This window comes from Drosophila rhopaloa, unplaced genomic scaffold (assembly GCF_018152115.1).
Source record: "Drosophila rhopaloa isolate 14029-0021.01 unplaced genomic scaffold, ASM1815211v1 contig_69, whole genome shotgun sequence".
In the NCBI taxonomy this organism is placed as follows: Eukaryota; Metazoa; Arthropoda; class Insecta; order Diptera; family Drosophilidae; genus Drosophila; species Drosophila rhopaloa.
The window spans coordinates 2282483-2303062 of NW_025335166.1; the positions used below are offsets into that span (position 1 = coordinate 2282483).

At 47.2% G+C, this 20580-nt stretch overlaps 3 protein-coding genes across 4 annotated transcripts; 2 read left to right on the plus strand and 1 right to left on the minus strand.

The window, feature by feature from the left end:
• The first annotated feature begins 1495 nt into the window (after positions 1 to 1495).
• On the plus strand, positions 1496 to 14681 carry LOC108039061 (acetyl-CoA carboxylase). Of its 2 annotated transcripts, XM_017115969.2 has the most exons (14): positions 1496 to 1649; positions 2994 to 3158; positions 3301 to 3683; positions 3752 to 3873; positions 5793 to 6159; positions 7241 to 7529; positions 7590 to 11323; positions 11387 to 11689; positions 11754 to 11924; positions 11989 to 12417; positions 12617 to 13486; positions 13556 to 13903; positions 13963 to 14097; positions 14161 to 14681. In XM_017115969.2, exons 2-14 carry the CDS (start codon positions 3011 to 3013, stop codon positions 14293 to 14295), a joined length of 7434 nt encoding a protein of 2477 aa, XP_016971458.1. In that variant the 5' UTR covers positions 1496 to 1649; positions 2994 to 3010; the 3' UTR covers positions 14296 to 14681. The 2 variants fall into 2 exon arrangements, with proteins under 2 accessions (XP_016971458.1, XP_016971461.1); XM_017115972.2 differs by lacking the exons at positions 1496 to 1649; positions 2994 to 3158; positions 3301 to 3683; positions 3752 to 3873 and adding an exon at positions 4726 to 5282.
• A 55-nt stretch (positions 14682 to 14736) lies between these two features.
• LOC108039062 (COP9 signalosome complex subunit 4) lies at positions 14737 to 16249 on the minus strand. The gene is made up of 2 exons (XM_017115973.2): positions 15599 to 16249; positions 14737 to 15536 (listed from the first exon to the last, which is right to left on the minus strand). The coding sequence occupies exons 1-2, from the start codon at positions 16184 to 16186 to the stop codon at positions 14886 to 14888; spliced, it is 1239 nt and encodes a 412-aa protein (XP_016971462.1). The 5' UTR covers positions 16187 to 16249; the 3' UTR covers positions 14737 to 14885.
• Positions 16250 to 16665: 416 nt separating this feature from the next.
• On the plus strand, positions 16666 to 20565 carry LOC108039065 (PX domain-containing protein kinase-like protein). Its single transcript, XM_017115977.2, has 8 exons — positions 16666 to 17051; positions 17166 to 17451; positions 17511 to 17919; positions 17981 to 18162; positions 18230 to 18469; positions 18530 to 18837; positions 18947 to 19139; positions 19238 to 20565. The coding sequence occupies exons 1-8, from the start codon at positions 16950 to 16952 to the stop codon at positions 19453 to 19455; spliced, it is 1938 nt and encodes a 645-aa protein (XP_016971466.1). The 5' UTR covers positions 16666 to 16949; the 3' UTR covers positions 19456 to 20565.
• Positions 20566 to 20580: the final 15 nt, after the last annotated feature.

Here is a 20580-nt window from a genome sequence, read left to right on the forward strand (position 1 = left end):
CCGACTTTCGGTTCTATTATTATTTGGAGGTGATATCAGTAGACGGTTTTTTTCTGGCCACGCGCCAAACATGAATAATTTGACCAAAAATCGAAAACCAAAAATTTCCGTGCGATAAGATCCCAGGAAAGATTTGAGACTTCGGGACCCGTCACCGTTAAGTATTAATCATAGTCGGTCGTCAAGGCCGATGCCAAAATCGGAAGATTTTCAGGCACTCGCCTGCCTATCTGAGATTAAAGCGGGCGTCGCGTCGGGAATTTCTTTTATGACTTTTAAAAAACCTCTGCTGATGCCGAGTGTAAACCGTACAGGAAAAAATGAAAACAAATCAGCGGGATTCGCGTGTTCTGCTCGTGGCAGCGGACTGAATTCGTTAATAATTCGAATTCAAGTGCATCGCGCTAATCAATTTCTGGCGTTTTCGCTCATTTAACCCTAATCAGCATCGCTTGCCATTTACGGCAGCAAATTGAGAAATTATGGTTGTTGTGCAGTTGTTATTGTTTCCTACGTATAGTGCATAACCGTCAGCGAATGGGTCAACTTTCAGATTAAACCCACCTGGGGCAGCAACAACAACAATGGTTAAAACAACACCAGCGACCTTGACATTGAAAAATACGCCCACAATGGCACAGACACAGTTAAGAGAGAAGAGGTTTATCAGAGAGTGGGAAGTGAGAAAAAAGTACAACTGGTTGCCAACAGCTGATCGACATAGACTTAACGGTCTTATCGCGATTTATCAATTGCAGACCGTTAGAAACACCAAATAATTGCCCTTAAACAGTGGAACTTTCCTAAGATGGATGTTTTCATTGTCGACGTGTTAGGATGTTTGAAGTATAAGATTATTCGGAAGACGTTTATTAAATCATCTTTGTGTCGAAGCGATTGAAAGTCGTATTTGTAATATATAATACTAATTAATTTATGTAACATAGAAAATTAAAACAGAAGTCATGGAAAATGTTTATGCTATCTCTATTATAAGACTTAAAATCAAATTTGTGTCACATAACTTAAAGTTCACTCTTTTTGTTGTAGCAAATCCAAAGTTCAGAAAAAACAGTAAACAAAAAAACTTATTCTATGAAGTTATGAGCATATTTACTTAACATAAAGATCACTAAAGCCGAAGCACAATACTTGTCGTCATACTTTGTGACAGCTTAATAAAAAATATTTTAATGCCAGAGATTTCCCTGTTTCTCTGTTCAATGCGGCCGTTTTTCTGTTCAAATTAGTGGGGCTCACTTGTATGTTCCTTCTGGTCAGTCGGCACCAGCAACAACAATCGGCTTGGCGACCCGCGAGACCCGCTGGCGATTAACATACGAGCGCAACAACCTGAACACGCACAACAACAACACACAGGCACACGAAAACCTGGCCATAGCCATAGCTATAGTTGATATTGATAGTGCCGACGTCGAAGTCGGCGCTACGCGGGCAGCGGCGTCCAGGCATCGATAGTGCTTTTCGGACGAGCATGGCCCAGTTGAGTTCCAAGCGTCGGTCACTGCAGTAGCCATCTAGAAATCGTGCGGAACCAGTCAGTCTAGGAAGTTGAATCCGATCCTATACGATACGATCCGACCTCGAAACTGACATCACAAAAACTAGACAAAGGCACACGCAGAGTGGTAAAGCGAGATCAAACCGTAAACCTAAGACCTAATTCCTAAAGTAAAACCATAACCAAACCAAATAAAACTCTGTCAAGGTCCCGAAAAGTGTGGCCCCAAAGATAATCGCGCAGTTAAAAGATTTTTGTACTTTTGGCTGTTGAGTAATAACGCAAACAGATGCAAACCCCGAGTTCTTATCGTTGGATCGGTGATAGAAAAACATACGACTCCACTTAATAGGTGTTTATAGAGCGATTCAAGTGCGGAACCACACCTGTTGAGTCGTTTCTAACGTGAAGTGTAACCCAAATCCTAGTTCACTGTGAGATTTCTGAGTAAGACGCCTGCCGCCAGGCGTTTCATAACACCCCGATTATTGCCCGAGATCGATTCCGGGGCTAATTCACCTTTCCGTGCCTTTCAAAGCCCCGCTGGCTGGCACACTTACACACTGTAATGCCAAAATCATTGACCTCTTCTACTGGCGAAGCCAATTTGCATTTCCACACACCAACTGGGGTTTTTTTCTGTCAGCTTGTTTTTTTTCATTTTCCTTTGGCACTCTTCTGCGTTTTGTTTTAAATTTTAATGCGCTGCACATTGTACCCCCAATATCCAAAATTCATTTTCGTATTTTTAACTTTCATCACTCTGCCAAAGAGCATTATTAGTAGGGTTGTTCATTAGCACAGCAATCTTTGACTTTTGGCCCCGGTAACACTTTGAGCTTCTGTATTATTGTATAGTATATTGGAAACTATTTGTACATATACTTACAATTCGGAATTTCTTAAGTGCTATATACAATAGTAGTTGTTGGATTTCAAGCTAAGTATAGTTTAATCGCAATTAGACACCTAATGATCTGTCATTGATTACACATTTGTCTGAAACTATAAATATATGACCTCTTTTTGTGAGATTGAGGTCTTATTTAAAGTATTTATAATTTTCTATTATTTTGATACTAATTTTGATGCAATAATTACTGTACCAACTTTAATTAAGTCACCCCTTATAGTGTATACCTTATTCGTTATTTATTTTTTCTTATCTACTGCCTCATTGACCTGGCAACGATTTATTTTTGGGTCTCATAAGGTAGTTTTTGGTTTCTTAATTGTATCTGACCAACTAGTTTATGCATAGATTAGCATTTTTATTTTGTTTTGTTTCGCCGCTTTGGCCTACAAATTCGTGGCAAGTTTTTTGAACTTGAAAAGTCTGCGAAACGAAATGATGCGAAACCCATAGCAATGCACAGGCACTTTCACTGTCCCCACAATGTAAATTAAACCAAGCCAGACACACACGAGATACTATTATCTAATCCGATTTGCATTCACCGATTTAAAGCAGCTTTTTGGATATAGCCGATGTTGATCACACTATTAGGCACTCTGGCCGCTTTTCTCGCATTCCTCTTGACTTTGATCTTTGGCCGCGGCCAGAAAAGATTCAAACCCATCCACGACCCGGCCACGACAGCAGCAACTAGCGACAGCGACAACGACAACAGCAATCGTAAGAATCCACATCTTTGTTAAATCGAAACACTTGAAGGGCACACAAAACGCACACCTAGCTGATAACCGATAATCTATAATGTGTATATGACTTTCGACCGCGACTAACTTGCATATTACTTTTTAATCTCTGATTTTAGACAACTCCAGCGTGATTGCAGCTACAGCATCAACAACAACTACCAGCAATCCTTCGGCTGCAGCAGAATCAACACTTCCCGCAGCAACAGCGGCGGTAAAAGCGGGTGATAAGCGATTTCCCAAGCCCTGCATCAAGAAGGTTAAATTCTCCAGCGACAGCTTGAAGTCCGAGGTGGAGGAGCTGTGCGAACAGTTGAAGGATAACGCTTTGACTGACTTGAGCAACGACAACATCCGCATCACCTGCCATCAGAACAACAACAACAGCATCAACAAGAATAAGAACAACAACAGCATCGATATCATCAGCAAGATGAGCGAAACAAATGAGTCTAATGACACGGCAGCTCAGTCCGCTGAGGGCGAGAGACCCAGCTTTCTGGTATAGAACATTGCAATACCAATCTTTTGGCACCACCACTAATAGTTGTTCCTCTTGTTAATCCACAGGTGGGTGACGAGATCGATGAGAAGGCTGCCGAGGCGGGCGAAGCCTGCGACGAGTTCCCCCAGAAGATGCAGAATGATATTCGTCAGAATGGCGATATTTCCGAGCGCCGCAAGCGATTAAGGTGAGCCAGCAAAATTGTCTTTACCTAAATCAAATATAGCCATTGCACCAAAAATGCAAAGTAATCATTAGAAACTTAGCTTTTTATAATTCAGCAGTTTTACACCAACATTAAAAATGTATAGTTTATTTCACAAACTATTAAATTTTTAAACAGCGAAAAATGTTTTTTAAGTTTTTGTATTTTTCTTAAATCAATACAACTTTTAACAAATGTAAATTTATTGATTACCTTTAAATATTTAAGGTATTGTATTTAACTTATAGCTGAGAAATCTTATCAAAAAGGGTCAGTCTTGTTCTGCAGTAATTAATTGGAATAGTTTTTATCTTATCTTTCAAATTTGTTATGTCTTGTATTCGGCCATATTAGCTTAAGATTTTGCAATCTGACAAAAGATCCACTTGAACTAAAGCTATAGCTTTAATTTAGCACTTTAATAATGAAGCGTTTAATGAATCGTTCATTGCTCGAGATAATTCCAATTTTCTGGTACCCACTTCCGCTCAGTGTAGCGAGCAAAACAAAGAACAGGTGACTGCGTCACAGCCAAACGCCGCCAAACATATCGCGTGAGTTTAGGGAAAAGAGACGGCACAAAGCTCGGACCATGTGTGCGAATGAGAGGCAGTCTCCCAGCTTTCCGAGAACTTTTCGCTTTGCGCAAACATGGAGAGAAAAAGAAAAAGAGAGTGCCATGTGGGGACGCCGCATTTTGTTTTCATTCATAATGCTTAAAACTTGTTTTGCCAGCGACTTGCTCGCTCTTTCGGTCTCTCCGCTTCTCCGGCCCATGCGGCGGATGAGCGATGGTGGCCAACACCAGTTCAGTTCCCAGCCAGTCGTCGGCTCCGTCGGTCCGCATTCCGCAGAAATCCCAGGAGCACGAAAAATTTAACCCAGTAGCCCCAGAAGCCCGTTGCCCAAATAAGTTTCTCGCGTGTGCGGACATCGTTCGACATTGATTTTTCGGTTTTTTTCGGCCAGCGGAGCGCGGTGAAAGTGGTGCAGTGGCACTAAAATATTGTGTGTGCGGTTCGCTTATTAGTCACACTTGCATAATTGCGAGGAGCCCCATAAAAAGACGATCCCCTTCCCAGAGCTCAATTTACCCCTTGGATGCTATTGGCCCTCGTGGAAATAATTAGAATGTTGAAGCGTCGCGCCAGCAAGCGTTTCGTACTTGTTGAGTCCGGGGATGATAATGCCAATGGATCGGGTTCCAGTTCAAGCTCGGGTTCGGGAGTGGGCTCGGGCCCAGTGATACCCCAATTTGTGGCAGTGGATTGCGGTCAGAACGAGAGCAATAACAATCCCAGCGAGATGAGCAGTGCCACCATTAGCAACAATAACACTAGCAACCAGTCGTCGCCATCGCTACTCGGCGTACCCGTGGTGGGAACCCTGAAGTAAATTCCTTATTAAATACCCCTGTTTGTTTATTGCAATATTAGACGACACGGTGTAAACAAAAGCTTATTATGTGCAAGAATTTTTGATCATGTCAGCTAAACCGGTTCTGTCAAATCTTCATACCTTTTGTCCGCCCCTCCCTTTTCTTCTACACCTGTCTCATCGCGCCATTACTTACACTGATTAGCAAAAATTATGTTCTTAATTCGCTCTGAATTGAAAAGATCATTGTTGGAAGAGTGTTTACATTTTTCAATTCTATTACTTTACCAAGTTCTGGGATTTAAAAGCATTAACTCATGGGTTTCACTTTAAAATCGAAAACATTGCACATGATATTTATTCTAACATTTAAATCATAATTTTAAACTTCTACTTCTCCTATATATAGAGCTTTAAAAACTTTAAAATTTTTAATCTCTTAGAGATCCTGTTCCAATTAATATTTTGCATTGGCTCACATGGCGAGAACCCTTACTAACTCAATTTCTGCTGATTTTTTCCAGACCGAGCATGTCTCGTGGCACTGGTCTGGGCCAGGATCGTCATCAAGATCGTGACTTCCACATCGCCACTACCGAGGAATTTGTAAAGCGTTTTGGCGGCACCCGTGTGATCAACCGAGTCCTAATCGCCAACAATGGAATTGCGGCCGTCAAGTGCATGCGTTCCATCCGAAGATGGGCCTACGAGATGTTCAAGAACGAGCGGGCCATACGATTCGTGGTGATGGTCACCCCGGAGGATCTGAAGGCGAATGCCGAGTACATTAAGATGGCCGATCACTATGTGCCCGTGCCCGGCGGATCTAACAACAACAATTACGCCAATGTTGAGCTTATTGTGGACATTGCGCTTCGCACCCAAGTGCAGGTGAGTCCGGAATCTGGGGGCCACTGCCATAGAAGTGGTCAGTGTCGATCCGTGTTGTCTATTTAGTTTGGCCGTCTCCACCTAAACCGCATCGTACGATTTGTATTTGCACTCTGTCAATCGGTGGAACTAGCAAAGTCAAGCGATCGTCCCGCATACCAATAAACAGACCGCTGTTTGTATTCATGTGTTTACGGCCGGCGTTTGGAACTTAAAGACTGTATGTGTCAGCCAACACTGTGCTACAAAATATTTTCAAATACCCAGGGAATGGTTGTTTATGACGTATGTACAAAGTATGTGCCGTCCGCCCAGCCCAATTTCCGAAATTGCTCATCGTATAATGTACGCTTGAGTGCAATTTAAATGTATTTTATTGAAGTTTGTTTAGTTTGTTTTCACGGACACTTTTGCAGTGTAAGCGATTGTACGTGTCAATTAGTAAGTTAACAAGTTTTGAATATACGTGCAGCTTGAAACTACAAAGTTAAGATATAAATAAGGTTTACTTTGTTTTTCTTAAATTTTAAAAATTTTCTTTTATTTTTTGTTCTTGCAAATTAAGTTTAAAGAGTTATTGCTAAATTCAACTTTAAGATGTAGTAATTATAAATATGAAAATGTTGTGCACTTATAAAAATTACAATTAGGTATCAAGAAGATTGCTTTCATAACAAATTTCAACACCTGTAATCTAAGACTTACATTTATTCCATGCCTCTTCTGGACCTTGGCCAACCGCTTGCACTAGAAACTAGGTGGTTAGATTGGAATGCATTAAAAACACTTACAAGTGGAAATTCACTCTTCAGTGTTTACTTTCCATTAGGTATAGCAGGGCACTCGAGGTTAATTAGCAAAGGCGACGACATCTTGTTGCACAGTGTGAATTATCTATTTTGTTTTGCTATCCGGTGTTGACGATGAATACGGCCAATGACGTCACGATTGATTTTTACCGACAATAAAGCTCCATAATTTTCCCCACACCCACACCCACTCAGCTGTCCTTGGGGTATTGGGCTTATTAAATCAAATTGAACTGATTAAGAACCCGTTTCTGAACCGTTTCTGATTGCAGGCCGTCTGGGCTGGCTGGGGTCATGCCTCTGAGAATCCAAAGCTGCCAGAGCTGCTCAACAAGGAGGGTCTGGTATTTCTTGGCCCACCGGAGCGGGCCATGTGGGCGCTGGGCGACAAGGTGGCCTCCTCGATTGTGGCCCAAACGGCGGAAATTCCCACCCTGCCCTGGTCCGGTTCGGACCTGAAGGCCCAGTACAGTGGCAAGAAGATCAAGATATCCAGCGAACTGTTTGCCCGCGGTTGTGTAACTAATGTGGAACAGGGTCTGGCCGCAGTTAGCAAGATTGGTGAGTGTTATCCGTAATTATACTGCTTTAAGAAGGTTGTAAAGGTTCCCTCTTCTGCAGGCTTCCCCGTGATGATCAAGGCCTCGGAGGGAGGTGGTGGCAAGGGCATTCGTCGCGTGGACACCACCGAGGAGTTCCCGGCTTTGTTCCGACAAGTACAAGCCGAGGTGCCCGGCTCACCCATTTTCGTGATGAAGCTGGCCCGCGGAGCTCGCCACTTGGAGGTGCAACTGCTGGCGGACCAGTTCGGCAATGCTATCAGCTTGTTTGGCCGTGACTGCTCCATCCAGCGTCGTCATCAGAAAATTATCGAGGAAGCCCCTGCCATTGTGGCCCAGCCAGAGGTGTTTGAGGACATGGAGAAGGCTGCAGTGCGACTGGCTAAGATGGTGGGCTACGTGAGCGCCGGTACAGTGGAGTATCTTTATGATCCGGAGGGTCGTTACTTCTTCCTGGAGCTGAACCCCCGTCTGCAGGTGGAGCATCCGTGTACGGAGATGGTAGCCGATGTGAATCTGCCCGCCTGTCAGCTGCAGATTGGAATGGGAATCCCCCTCTACCGGCTCAAGGATATCCGACTGCTGTACGGAGAGTCTCCGTGGGGCTCCTCTATCATTGACTTTGAAAATCCGCCGAACAAACCCCGTCCCTCCGGTCACGTCATCGCTGCTCGAATCACCTCTGAAAATCCCGACGAAGGCTTTAAGCCTAGCTCGGGAACCGTGCAGGAGCTGAACTTCCGGTCTAGCAAGAACGTGTGGGGCTATTTCAGTGTGGCCGCCAGCGGAGGATTGCACGAGTTCGCCGACTCACAGTTTGGACATTGTTTCTCCTGGGGCGAGAATCGACAGCAGGCCCGAGAGAACCTGGTGATTGCCCTGAAGGAGCTTTCCATTCGTGGTGATTTCCGGACCACCGTGGAGTACCTGATCACGCTGTTGGAGACGAATCGTTTCCTAGACAACAGCATCGACACCGCATGGCTAGATGCCTTGATCGCAGAGCGTGTGCAGTCCGAGAAACCGGACATCTTGCTGGGCGTAATGTGCGGGTCACTGCACATCGCAGATCGTCAGATCACAGAAAGCTTCTCCAGCTTCCAGACCTCGCTGGAGAAGGGACAGATCCAGGCGGCCAACACACTGACCAATGTGGTGGATGTGGAGCTGATCAACGACGGCATCCGTTACAAGGTGCAGGCTGCCAAGAGCGGAGCCAACTCGTACTTCCTGCTGATGAACAGCTCGTTCAAGGAGATCGAGGTTCATCGCCTCTCCGACGGCGGACTCCTCATATCCCTGGAGGGCGCCTCCTACACGACGTACATGAAGGAGGAGGTGGATCGCTACCGCATAGTGATTGGAAACCAGACGTGTGTCTTCGAGAAGGAGAACGATCCATCGCTGCTGCGCAGTCCGTCGGCGGGAAAGCTTATTAATATGATTGTGGAGGATGGCGCCCATGTTGCCAAGGGCCAAGCCTTCGCCGAGATTGAGGTAATGAAGATGGTTATGACCCTGACGTCCCAGGAGGCAGGCACAGTGACGTTTGTGCGTCGACCGGGAGCAGTCCTAGATCCCGGAACCCTGCTGGGCCATTTGGAGCTAGACGATCCGTCGCTGGTGACGAAGGCGCAGCCGTTCAAGGGCCAGTTCCTGCAGCCAGAGAATGCACCGGTGCCGGAGAAGCTGAACCGAGTGCACAACACCTACAAGAGCATCCTGGAGAACACGCTGGCTGGTTATTGCCTGCCGGAACCGTTCAACGCGCAGAGACTAAGGGATATCATTGAGAAATTCATGCAGAGCCTGCGGGATCCCTCCCTACCCCTGCTGGAGTTGCAGGAGGTTATCGCCTCCATCTCGGGCCGTATCCCCATCTCCGTGGAGAAGAAAATTCGCAAACTAATGACGCTGTACGAGCGCAATATAACTAGTGTCCTCGCCCAGTTTCCTTCGCAGCAGATCGCCAGCGTGATCGACAGCCATGCGGCCACGCTGCAGAAGCGCGCTGACCGAGATGTCTTCTTCCTAACCACGCAGAGCATTGTGCAGCTGGTGCAGCGCTACCGAAATGGAATCCGCGGCAGGATGAAGGCCGCCGTACATGAGCTCTTGCGTCAGTACTACGACGTGGAGTCGCAGTTTCAGCACGGACACTACGATAAGTGCGTTGGATTAGTGCGGGAGCACCACAAGGACGACATGCAGACAGTGGTCAACACCATCTTCTCGCACTCCCAGGTGGCCAAGAAGAATCTGTTGGTCACCCTGCTCATTGATCACCTGTGGGCTAACGAACCCGGTCTGACTGACGAGCTGGCCAACACGCTGAGTGAGCTGACCTCCCTTAACCGAGCGGAGCACTCGAGGGTGGCGCTGCGATCCCGCCAGGTGCTAATCGCAGCCCACCAGCCGGCTTATGAGCTGCGCCACAACCAAATGGAGTCGATCTTCTTGTCGGCCGTTGACATGTACGGCCATGATTTCCACCCTGAAAACCTGCAGCGCTTGATTCTGTCGGAGACCTCGATTTTCGACATCCTACACGACTTTTTCTACCACTCGAATCGGGCGGTGTGCAATGCCGCTCTGGAGGTTTATGTGAGGAGAGCTTACACCTCCTACGAGCTGACCTGCCTGCAGCATCTGGAGCTGTCCGGTGGTCTGCCGCTCGTGCACTTCCAGTTCCTTCTTCCTACCGCCCATCCAAACAGGCTCTTCTCGCGCATGTCCTCGCCCGAAGGATTAGATCAGGCAGCGGCCGAGACCTTGGGAAGCTCATTCGTCCGCACCGGCGCGATAGCGGCCTTTGACTCTTTCGAACACTTTGAGATGTACTCGGACGAGATTCTGGATCTGCTCGAGGACTTCGTTTCACCGGCCATGGTCAATGCGAAGGTGCTGGAGGCAGTGGAGGCGGCGGATTCTATCTCGGACAGCCGGCACAGCACATCGATCAATGTATCACTGTCGGATCCCGTGACACGGGCAAATGCTGCCGAGGAGGCCAAGTCTACGGAACCCATTCATATCGTTAGCGTCGCTGTGCGGGAAACGGGCGAGTTGGATGATCTGCAAATGGCCCTAATATTTGGCAATTATTGCCAGGAGCATCAAGAGGAGCTTTTCCAGCGACGCATTCGGAGGATTACATTCGCGGCCCTTAAGAAGCGACAGTTCCCCAAGTTCTTCACTTATCGAGCCAGGGACAAGTTCACGGAGGATCGTATTTACCGGCATCTGGAGCCGGCATCTGCTTTCCATCTAGAGCTAAACCGCATGAAGACGTACGATCTGGAGGCTTTGCCCACGGCTAACCAGAAGATGCACTTGTATCTCGGCAAGGCAAAGGTGTCCAAGGGTCAGGAAGTCACGGACTACCGATTCTTCATTCGCTCGATAATCCGTCACTCGGATCTGATTACCAAGGAGGCCTCTTTCGAGTATCTCCAGAACGAAGGAGAGCGCGTGCTACTGGAAGCTATGGATGAGCTGGAGGTAGCTTTCTCTCACCCGCATGCTAAGCGCACTGACTGCAACCACATCTTCCTGAACTTTGTTCCCACCGTCATCATGGACCCTGCCAAAATTGAGGAGTCAGTGACAAAGATGATTATGCGATATGGTCCACGTTTGTGGAAGCTGCGAGTTCTGCAGGCCGAGCTCAAGATGGTCATCCGCCAGTCACCGCAGTCGCCCACTCAGGCAGTGCGTCTGTGCATTGCAAATGACTCGGGATACTTCCTGGATATTTCCATGTACACGGAACAAACGGAGCCAGAGACAGGAATCGTAAGTCCAAAACTCGAAATTGATCTTAAATTCATATTAAATTCTCGATTTCACCCTTTGCAGATCAAGTTTAAGGCGTACGGAGAGAAGCAGGGGTCTCTGCATGGTCATCCCATCTCAACGCCGTACATGACCAAGGACTTCCTGCAGCAGAAACGATTCCAGGCGCAGTCCAACGGCACCACCTATGTCTACGATGTGCCCGACATGTTCCGCCAGATGACCGAGCGTCACTGGAGGGAATTCACCAAGGCGCGTCCCACAGTGGACATTCGCATACCAGACAAGATTCTGATCGAGTGCAAGGAGCTTGTCCTCGAGGGCGACAGCCTGGTTGAGATGCAACGTCTGCCCGGCGAGAACAATGTGGGTTCACTTTTGTAGATGATGTCATCGGAGGGGCTAAGTTGTATTTCTTGAATCATTTCAGTGCGGCATGGTAGCTTGGCGCATTGTCCTGGCCACTCCCGAATATCCAAATGGCCGTGAGATCATTGTGATAGCAAACGACCTTACCTACCTGATAGGTTCCTTCGGCATCAAGGAGGACGTGCTGTTCGCCAAGGCCTCCCAGTTGGCCCGTCAACGCAAAGTGCCCAGGGTAAGTTGGGCCTAGGTGCAAAGCTCTTCTCTTATTTTATACCATTCCTATTATTATCTTCCAGATTTACATCTCCGTCAACAGCGGTGCCCGCATCGGACTCGCCGAGGAGGTGAAGGCGATGTTTAAGATCGCATGGGAGGATCCAGAGGAACCGGACAAGGGCTTCAAGTACCTTTATTTGACCACCGAGGACTACGCCCAGGTGGCCAACCTGAACTCGGTGAGGGCCATCCTTATCGAGGACGAGGGCGAGCAACGCTACAAGATCACCGACATCATCGGCAAGGACGACGGATTGGGCGTAGAGAACTTGCGCTATGCCGGTCTGATTGCCGGTGAGACGTCGCAGGCCTACGAAGAGATTGTGACCATCGCCATGGTCACCTGCCGGACCATCGGCATTGGATCGTATGTGGTGCGTCTAGGCCAGCGCGTCATACAGATCGACAACTCGCACATTATACTCACGGGGTATGCTGCGCTTAACAAGGTAAGCAAATCAAACATTGATCTCAAGAAACATTTGTTTGGAAGCACTTAATTGTTTTGATATTATAATGGCCCACTTAATGTAAAAATAGCTTTCAATTAAATGATACACTGAGGTCTAAAAATAAACTTTCAGCGAATCTTTATACCCAAAGCAAAAAAAAAAAACAGAATATGTAATGAATTTATTTTATTTCCAGCTGCTTGGACGCAAAGTGTACGCCTCCAATAACCAACTGGGTGGCACCCAGATTATGTTCAACAACGGAGTCACCCACAAGACTGAGGCCATCGATCTGGACGGTGTCTACACCATCCTCGACTGGCTCTCATACATCCCCGCCTATATCGGTTGCGACCTGCCAATTATTCTTCCCAGCGATCGTATCGACCGGCCCGTGGACTTCATGCCCACTAAGTCGCCCTACGATCCTCGCTGGATGCTCGGCGGACGTGTGAATCCCGTGAATGCCAATGACTGGGAGAACGGCTTCTTTGACCGTGACTCCTGGAGCGAAATAATGGCGCCGTGGGCCAAGACCGTGGTCACCGGACGCGCCCGTCTAGGCGGTGTTCCCGTGGGCGTAATTGCCGTTGAAACACGCACCGTGGAGGTGGAAATGCCCGCCGATCCCGCCAATCTCGACTCGGAGGCCAAGACCCTGCAGCAGGCTGGTCAGGTGTGGTACCCGGACTCCTCCTACAAAACGGCCCAGGCCATCAAGGACTTTGGGCGCGAGGAGCTGCCGCTGATCGTGTTCGCCAATTGGCGTGGCTTCTCCGGCGGCATGAAGGACATGTACGAGCAGATCGTCAAGTTCGGTGCATACATCGTCGACGGCCTGCGGGAATACAAGAAGCCGGTGCTTATCTACTTGCCGCCCAATGCCGAACTGCGAGGTGGAGCCTGGGCCGTGCTGGATTCCCTAATCAACCCGCGCTACATGGAAACATATGCCGATCCGGAAGCACGAGGTGGAGTGCTCGAGCCGGAAGGCATTGTGGAGATTAAGTACAAAGAGAAGGACCTGGTCAAGACGATACATCGCCTGGATCCCACCACGATCGGGGTAGGTTCTAAAGGGGAATGGGAATCTGGCAATATTTCTGATTAATTTATTTTGTGCTTCAAAATACAGCTTAAAAAGGAGTTCGATGATGCAAATGCTTCTGGCGATAAGGTCAAGGCTGCCCAGGTGGACGAGAAGATCAAGGCACGCATCGCCGTCCTTATGCACGTCTATCACACGGTAGCAGTTCACTTTGCCGACTTGCACGACACACCTGAGCGGATGCTGGAGAAGGAGTGTATTAGCGAGATAGTTCCATGGCGCGATTCACGTCGCTGGCTCTTCTGGCGTCTGCGTCGCCTCCTGCTGGAGGATGCATACATCAAGAAGATTCTTCGCGCCCAGGACAACCTCTCCGTGGGCCAGGCCAAGCAGATGCTGCGACGGTGGCTGGTTGAGGAAAAAGGAGCCACAGAGGTGAGACATTTAGACTAACCACTTAAGCCGATCCTTAAATACATACGTCTTGTTACCAGGCTTATTTGTGGGACAAGAACGAGGAGATGGTGTCTTGGTATGAGGAGCAGAGCAACGCCGAATCCATTGTTTCCCGAAACGTGAATTCCGTGAGACGGGATGCCATTATTTCCACCATTTCGAAAATGCTCGAGGTGAGTTCAACCCTATAAGCTTTCAAATCCTAAAATGACTTTCGAATTTTATTTGATTCGCAGGACTGCCCCGACGTGGCGCTGGACGCAGTGGTGGGTCTCTGTCAAGGTCTGACGCCCGTAAATCGGGGCGTAGTCGTACGCACACTGGCTCAGATGCAGCTGAACGAGGAGACCTCGAACAGTAACCAGGGATGATTATACGCTAGGTTCTAAGTTCTTTTTAGGCCCCCGCTCCCATTTCATCCCTTCCCTTTCCCGCCTTTCACCACATTTCTCAGCCCTGTTTTGCGCTTGTAAAATACCGCAGAGCCTTGCATGATGTGCATTTTGTTTAGTTGAATTTGTTTAAACGTAATTAGCCTAAATCTAGTTATGTATTGGAGTTGTAATCATGGGTATATTGTTGCCTCAGTGGCCCCCGATAAACTAGTTCTATCGTGTACATATTATATTATGTATATCCCTTGAATAGAAATCATTCCATTAGTTGTCTAAGAACTAAAGTCCTTTGTACACAGAGCTTTTTGAATTATACGAGTTACTGAAAATATATATATATGGTACAATACATTTTTTAAAAATCGCTGGATGGCAAGTTGTTTTTCGTTTTGTTTTCTTTTGGTTCCACAGGATCGATAATGTACATAATTTCATTTATTTTTATAAATTAAAAATGAAATCTATCGCAGACGCGGTTAGTATCCGATTTGCTGCGCTCTTATTTGCCGACTTCGCTCATGAAGATGAAGGTTAGTGAGGGGGAGATGGGTTGGTGAGAGCCGGGTTCAGTTCAGGTTATCTAGCCAATCTGGCTCGGCGACACTTATCTTCTCTATAATGGAATTCACTTGATAGCACAGCGACTGGATCTGTCTATCCCACTGCGGCAGTAGTTCGCGGTTCTCGAAGTGCACAATGCCGGAGATCTGGTCGATGTGTCCGTTCATGCGGCCCTCTGTGATCATCTGGGAGGCGATCTTCTCCGCCTTCACCGCGGGTATGTCCAGTAGAGCTCCCAGCTCCTCGAAAGTTATGTTATTGTACAGCTTGCTAGCCGACAGCAGATTGTGCTCGAAAACAGCCCGATCCAGGATCGAGCTGCCATCGGGTGTGGCAGCCTTTTGGTGGTCCTGCAGCAAGGCCTCGAACTCCTGCAGCTCGGAGCGCCGGATGATGCGCTCCAAGTACATCTTCTCCAGAATCCCATAAGCCGGCAGGTGCTGGCAGCGTTCGTCCTTGAACAGAGTGGCCAGCATCCGGGACCGCTGTTGCCCGGCGGAGGCGAGGACTGTGCAGATGAGCGCCTTCTTGAGCGCCGTCATCCGCTCGCCCTGGTCCACAATCTTGCGGTAGGAGAGCTCGTTGTATCGCTGGGCAGCCTCAATAAACTTGCGCCGGTAGTCCAGCACTCGGGCATAGCAGACTTTGTAGAGCACCTTAAGAGGGTGATTTTCAAAAGATTTTATCGAATAAGGGTTAACTATAAGATGCGATTTACCTGCAGCTCCTCGGAGTTAGTCTCGGCCTGCAACAGCGAGGCGCGATTGATAAACAGCTCAGCCTGCACAGAGTCGTTGTCTTCCAGATAGAGACGGGCAATCTTCAAGTAGGTGCCCAGCTTGCACTCCACGGAGTACTGCTTCTGGCCAGTCTCCAGAGGAATGCCCACTAGGACAGTGGCAGCATCGCGCCACTGCTGGTTGCGCTCGTAGATGTTGGCCAGGTGGAACCGTATTCCAGCCACTTGCTCCTCAAACGAGATGACGCGCGGATTGACTTTCTCCAGAGTGAAGTGGGAAAGCTGCTTGGACAGGTCGTCGGGCAGCTTGCTCAGCTCGCCGCCCACGTCGTTAAGGATCTGGCGCGAGATGACCAGGCTGACGTGCTCGTTCACAATCGCCTCTACGAAAAGCCGGAGGCCATCGATCAGCTCATGGCCGGTGTTTGCCAATACCGTCTTCAGCAGCTGACGGTACTTGTCCGCTTGGTCCTTGTGCGTGCCGGTAAAGTTGATCAGGCCCATTAGCTGGTTGCGCAGGATCGCCGTCGAGATTCCCTTGCCCGGATTTGCGTAGTTTGCGGCCATGTTCACTTGTATTCCCAATTACTTCGCACTAGCTAAGAACAACAACGCAAGCTCATCCCCGTTATCGATAACTTGCGAATCCGTCCGCGGTAGTGCTGAGCAGTTAACCCTTTTCAAGCTAAGTCTAAATAAATCTAAATTTAGTTAAGTGCCAATCTTTATTTACATGTACATTTCTGCTAACAATGTTGAATATTTAAAACAAAAAATTATAGTAAATTTTGTAAAACTTATATAAAAACTTTAATTAAATAAAATAATTGGTTGCATTAAGAATATTTAATGGATACAATTAGAATCGGACATGAATTAAATAATAAATAATATGTACATTTAATTCCTTTCGGATCGATTTCTATGAGCTTCTTTATCTTCTTAAAGCTAAATTGCCATATTTATTTAGCTACCAGAAATACAGCTTATTTTCGGGACATCTCTGATTCAGTAATGACAAATGCCGGATGCAAAGCTATCTGAATTGTGACACTGTGCAACACTTAGCTATTAACGATTATATGTAAACAGTGAAAAAAATATATTCAGGTCCAATTGGCCTGAAAAGCATACGAATCAGGAAAGGCAGTTCGCAAGTGCCAGATAATCCGGGCTTAATCGAGAATCTTGAGAAGTCGTCGAGTGTTAAAAGACACTGAACATTCTGCGTCCAAAAGGGTGGAGACTGGACAAAGCCCACACATACACACATTTATCGGGAGCAGCGCAGCTCGCTGAGTGAAGTGGAAAATGTATCCAAAGGAGTCCAATGGCCGTATTTGCGAGCAGATATGAACGGAAATTGCCAATTGACGACACCCAGGCGCTGAGCTGCGAGATAACCGCCGTCCAGGAGGTCGCCGGACATACGGTAGGTGGTAATTCTCAGGGGGGAGGAGCTTCTGACCCCAGCGAAAAATCAATAATTGTTGATGATTTCATACAATCGGCGAGTGAGTACATATGTGTGTATGTCTGCTTGCAGGAGTACCTGCTGCGCGTGTGGAGGGGCGCCAGCAACAAGGACTACTGGACCGTACTTCGCCGCTACAATGACTTCGACCGGCTGGACAAATCTCTTCGCGTCTCCGGCATCGATCTGCCGCTGCCTCGCAAGCGCATCTTTGGTAACATGCGCCCGGAGTTCGTAGCTGAACGGAAACAAGCCCTGCAAGTGTACATAAACGCCGTACTAATGAATCCCATACTGGCCTCCTCGTTGCCAGCCAAGCGCTTCGTAGATCCCGAGAGTTACTCGCAGTCCTTTCACGGTAGGTTAATTTTCCTAGGGAGGCTGAAAACACACATTAATCTGTTTAATCCTCCGCAGACCATGCCGTGCAGAATGCCATGCTCTGCTTGCGAAACGACACGACATGGTCGCTGGGCGGAAGCATGGGCGCCATAGGTTGGCGCCTGCGAAAGCACTACTTCAAGGTGACCACCAAGCCGCCGGAGAAGAGCCACAACAAGCAGCTGGTCAAGAGTGGCTCCCAGACGCATCAGAGCAAGCATTTCGCCGCCGGGAGCAGCAATGGCAGCGGTCACTCCATCGATGCGGGAACCCTGGATCCCGGAGCCGAAGTGGTGGCCGAGTGGCTCGAATACGGGCCGGACAAGTTCGTTGACGAGAAGGAAATCGGTGGCATAATGAAGAGCCTGATGGGCCTGCAGCACCCGCACATCGAGCCTGTGCTCCTGGCCGCTCACACAGAAAACGGTTGCCTCGTCATCAGGAAGTAAGTATCTAAAACTCTATTTCAAAAATATAAATAAATTTGTGGCCCATTCCCGACATAGGTTTCATAAGCACGGTACCCTAAAGGATGTTTTGTGCATGGCTGCGAATCCAAAGAATCCCTTTCTCAGCAAGTACGGAAATCCGAAGGGGCGCACTGCCCTCTCAATGAAACAAGTGGCCACATACGGCAAGCAAATCCTAGAGGCACTCATATTTTTGCATTCCAAGGGCTATGCATATGGCAAGTTAAACCTGGTTTTTCCGAAAAAAAAAAAAAAACAATCTAAATTTGTTGGCAATCTCGGCAGGTCACTTACACTCCGGAAACATTGTAATAGTGGACGATTGTGTTAAGCTGCTGGACATCGAAAACTTTTTGCTGGGCGTACCCGCCTTCTACCGGCCATTTTTTATGCAACATAGCAAGATTCATGCCATAGAAACTATTGATGTTTACTGTTTTGGCCATATTCTCTTTGAAATGGCCATGGGTTATCCTCTGCAGGAATCTGTTGTTCGCCAAATTACTGAATGTCCAGAGGCGTTAAGTGGGTTCTTGGAAATTACCAAGCTTTCGGTTTGCTTCTATAATCCATTTACCTTTGCAGAATGCCTGTTGGAAAGCATTCTCTCCAAGGAAGCTTGCAAAGCCGGCCTACCGACGCTGGAGCAACTGCTTGGTCACAGGTTCTTCACGCAGTATGCTTCAACTGAGGGAGGAGGCGCCGCTGCCAACGCAGAGAAGCCGTATTTCAAACTATCCCTAAACGCCAAGGAGCTGCTTAAGCAGGCAGCAATCAAGAGCGAGAATCGACTACGAGACGAACAGAAGTCGGTGAAGAACCAGAAGCGTATTGTGCGCGTCCAGGAACTGATGAGCTCCGAGGAGGAGAAACGCAAGTCTAAGCAAAAAGCAGTTAGTTGCCCAAACCCCAAGCATTTCACGTAGTTCAATCTCACACAGCCACTTAACGAACACTTTTTGGTTTTTCTTTTCGTTTATTTGAATCGATGCTTACGTCTAGAAACTAGAGCACAAACAGTCGAAGCTAAAGCAGCAAGGTTCAATCCAAACGAACAATGGACGCTTGTCGCTTGTGGCTGCGACTGCAGCAGCAGCTTCCTCCAGCACCGCGGTGGTTGGTGGGTTATGTGGGGCCGACTCCTTCAACCGCTCCGACAGCACACCCGAGGAGCCCACAATGGCCGGCATCAAATGTAGTTATCTAACAACCGTTCACGGCTTCCAATCAGTAGTTTGTTAGCTTGTTCCCTTCGACTCACCCGACTCACATGCGATTCCGTTTTTCTTTTAGCCCCACCGCTCACTCCGGCGCCGCACTTGGGCGGCATATATCAGCAGGAATTGCCGGCGTCGCCCGGCGCACCGGTGGAACGGCAGTCGTCCACACCGAATATGCTGGCCGAGGATACGGAGGGCGCCGAAGGCGACGAGCTGACCCGATCCGCTCTGCTTGAGTCCATCTGCAAGTTCAATCGCGGTTCACTGCGCAAAGTGCGCTCCAACGACTAGCTGCGGTATTAAAAGATGATTTATAAACATAACAATTTTTGGACCAAATGTGGCGTTATGAAATAACGGTGCCATCAAAAAATAACTCGAAACTAATCGAATTCCAAAAGCTACATTTTTAGAGGCATATTGAAAAACAAACAGCAGATCGAAGACACCGCTGAGCATAGCATATAACACAAAACAATCCAGCAATTACTATATGTACTAACGAAACCCACTGATTATAATTATTGCATCTTATACGTGTCCACTATACACTGCATACGATTTATCGGCTAACAGAAATGTGTCTATTTATGTAAACAAGTTACAAGTCACACATTTGCGAGCATACTCCCGGATCGCAACTAAAGCTTTACCTATGTGTCCACTACACGACTGAAACTAACTTTGGTACGAATATCTAAATGAGGAAACAAAAATCTAAAACAAGCAAGAAAAGACAAACGGAGAAATTTAGTACTTTCCAATATTTACATAAGTCTGCACCAAAATTTGCACGAGACGGATACGCTATTCTTTTATAAGGCCACTGGCCAATATAGTACATGGATGTTAGATGTCTAAGAAATTGTTCCTCGGTGTTGTGTTATCTCCACCAACGCGTTTTTATCGCCAATTTTTAGTAGTTGTACTGCAGGTTTTGTAACCGAATTTAAGTTTTTATATTTCGAAGAGCCACGAATGTTTTAAAAACACTCAACTGTTCGTTAAAGTCTACATCTACACATACTCGGAGTCCTGGACTCAAAATAGTTGAAGCAACAGACAAAGACAAGGAAATGTGGCCAAGAATTCGCACTGTTATTGTTTTCTTTTTTATAGACAATTTATTAGGTGTGTATTTAACCGAATCCGAATTATGTATCGAGTATATTTGTATTTGAATATGTGTATATATATGTAATTGATGTTTTATGGCCACAAGAGCACTCAAAAATAACGTAAATATCGTAAATTTGTATGTGTATTATCGTCTACTGACTGTGGGTATATGTTTATTATACTTTAAACCAGAGACCGAACCAAAATGATAACACAAAACGCGAAACATATTCCCCTCACATATTGCAAACCAAATAAAGTGTAAACTAATTGTCGTTGTAACCCCGTCTTCGATTT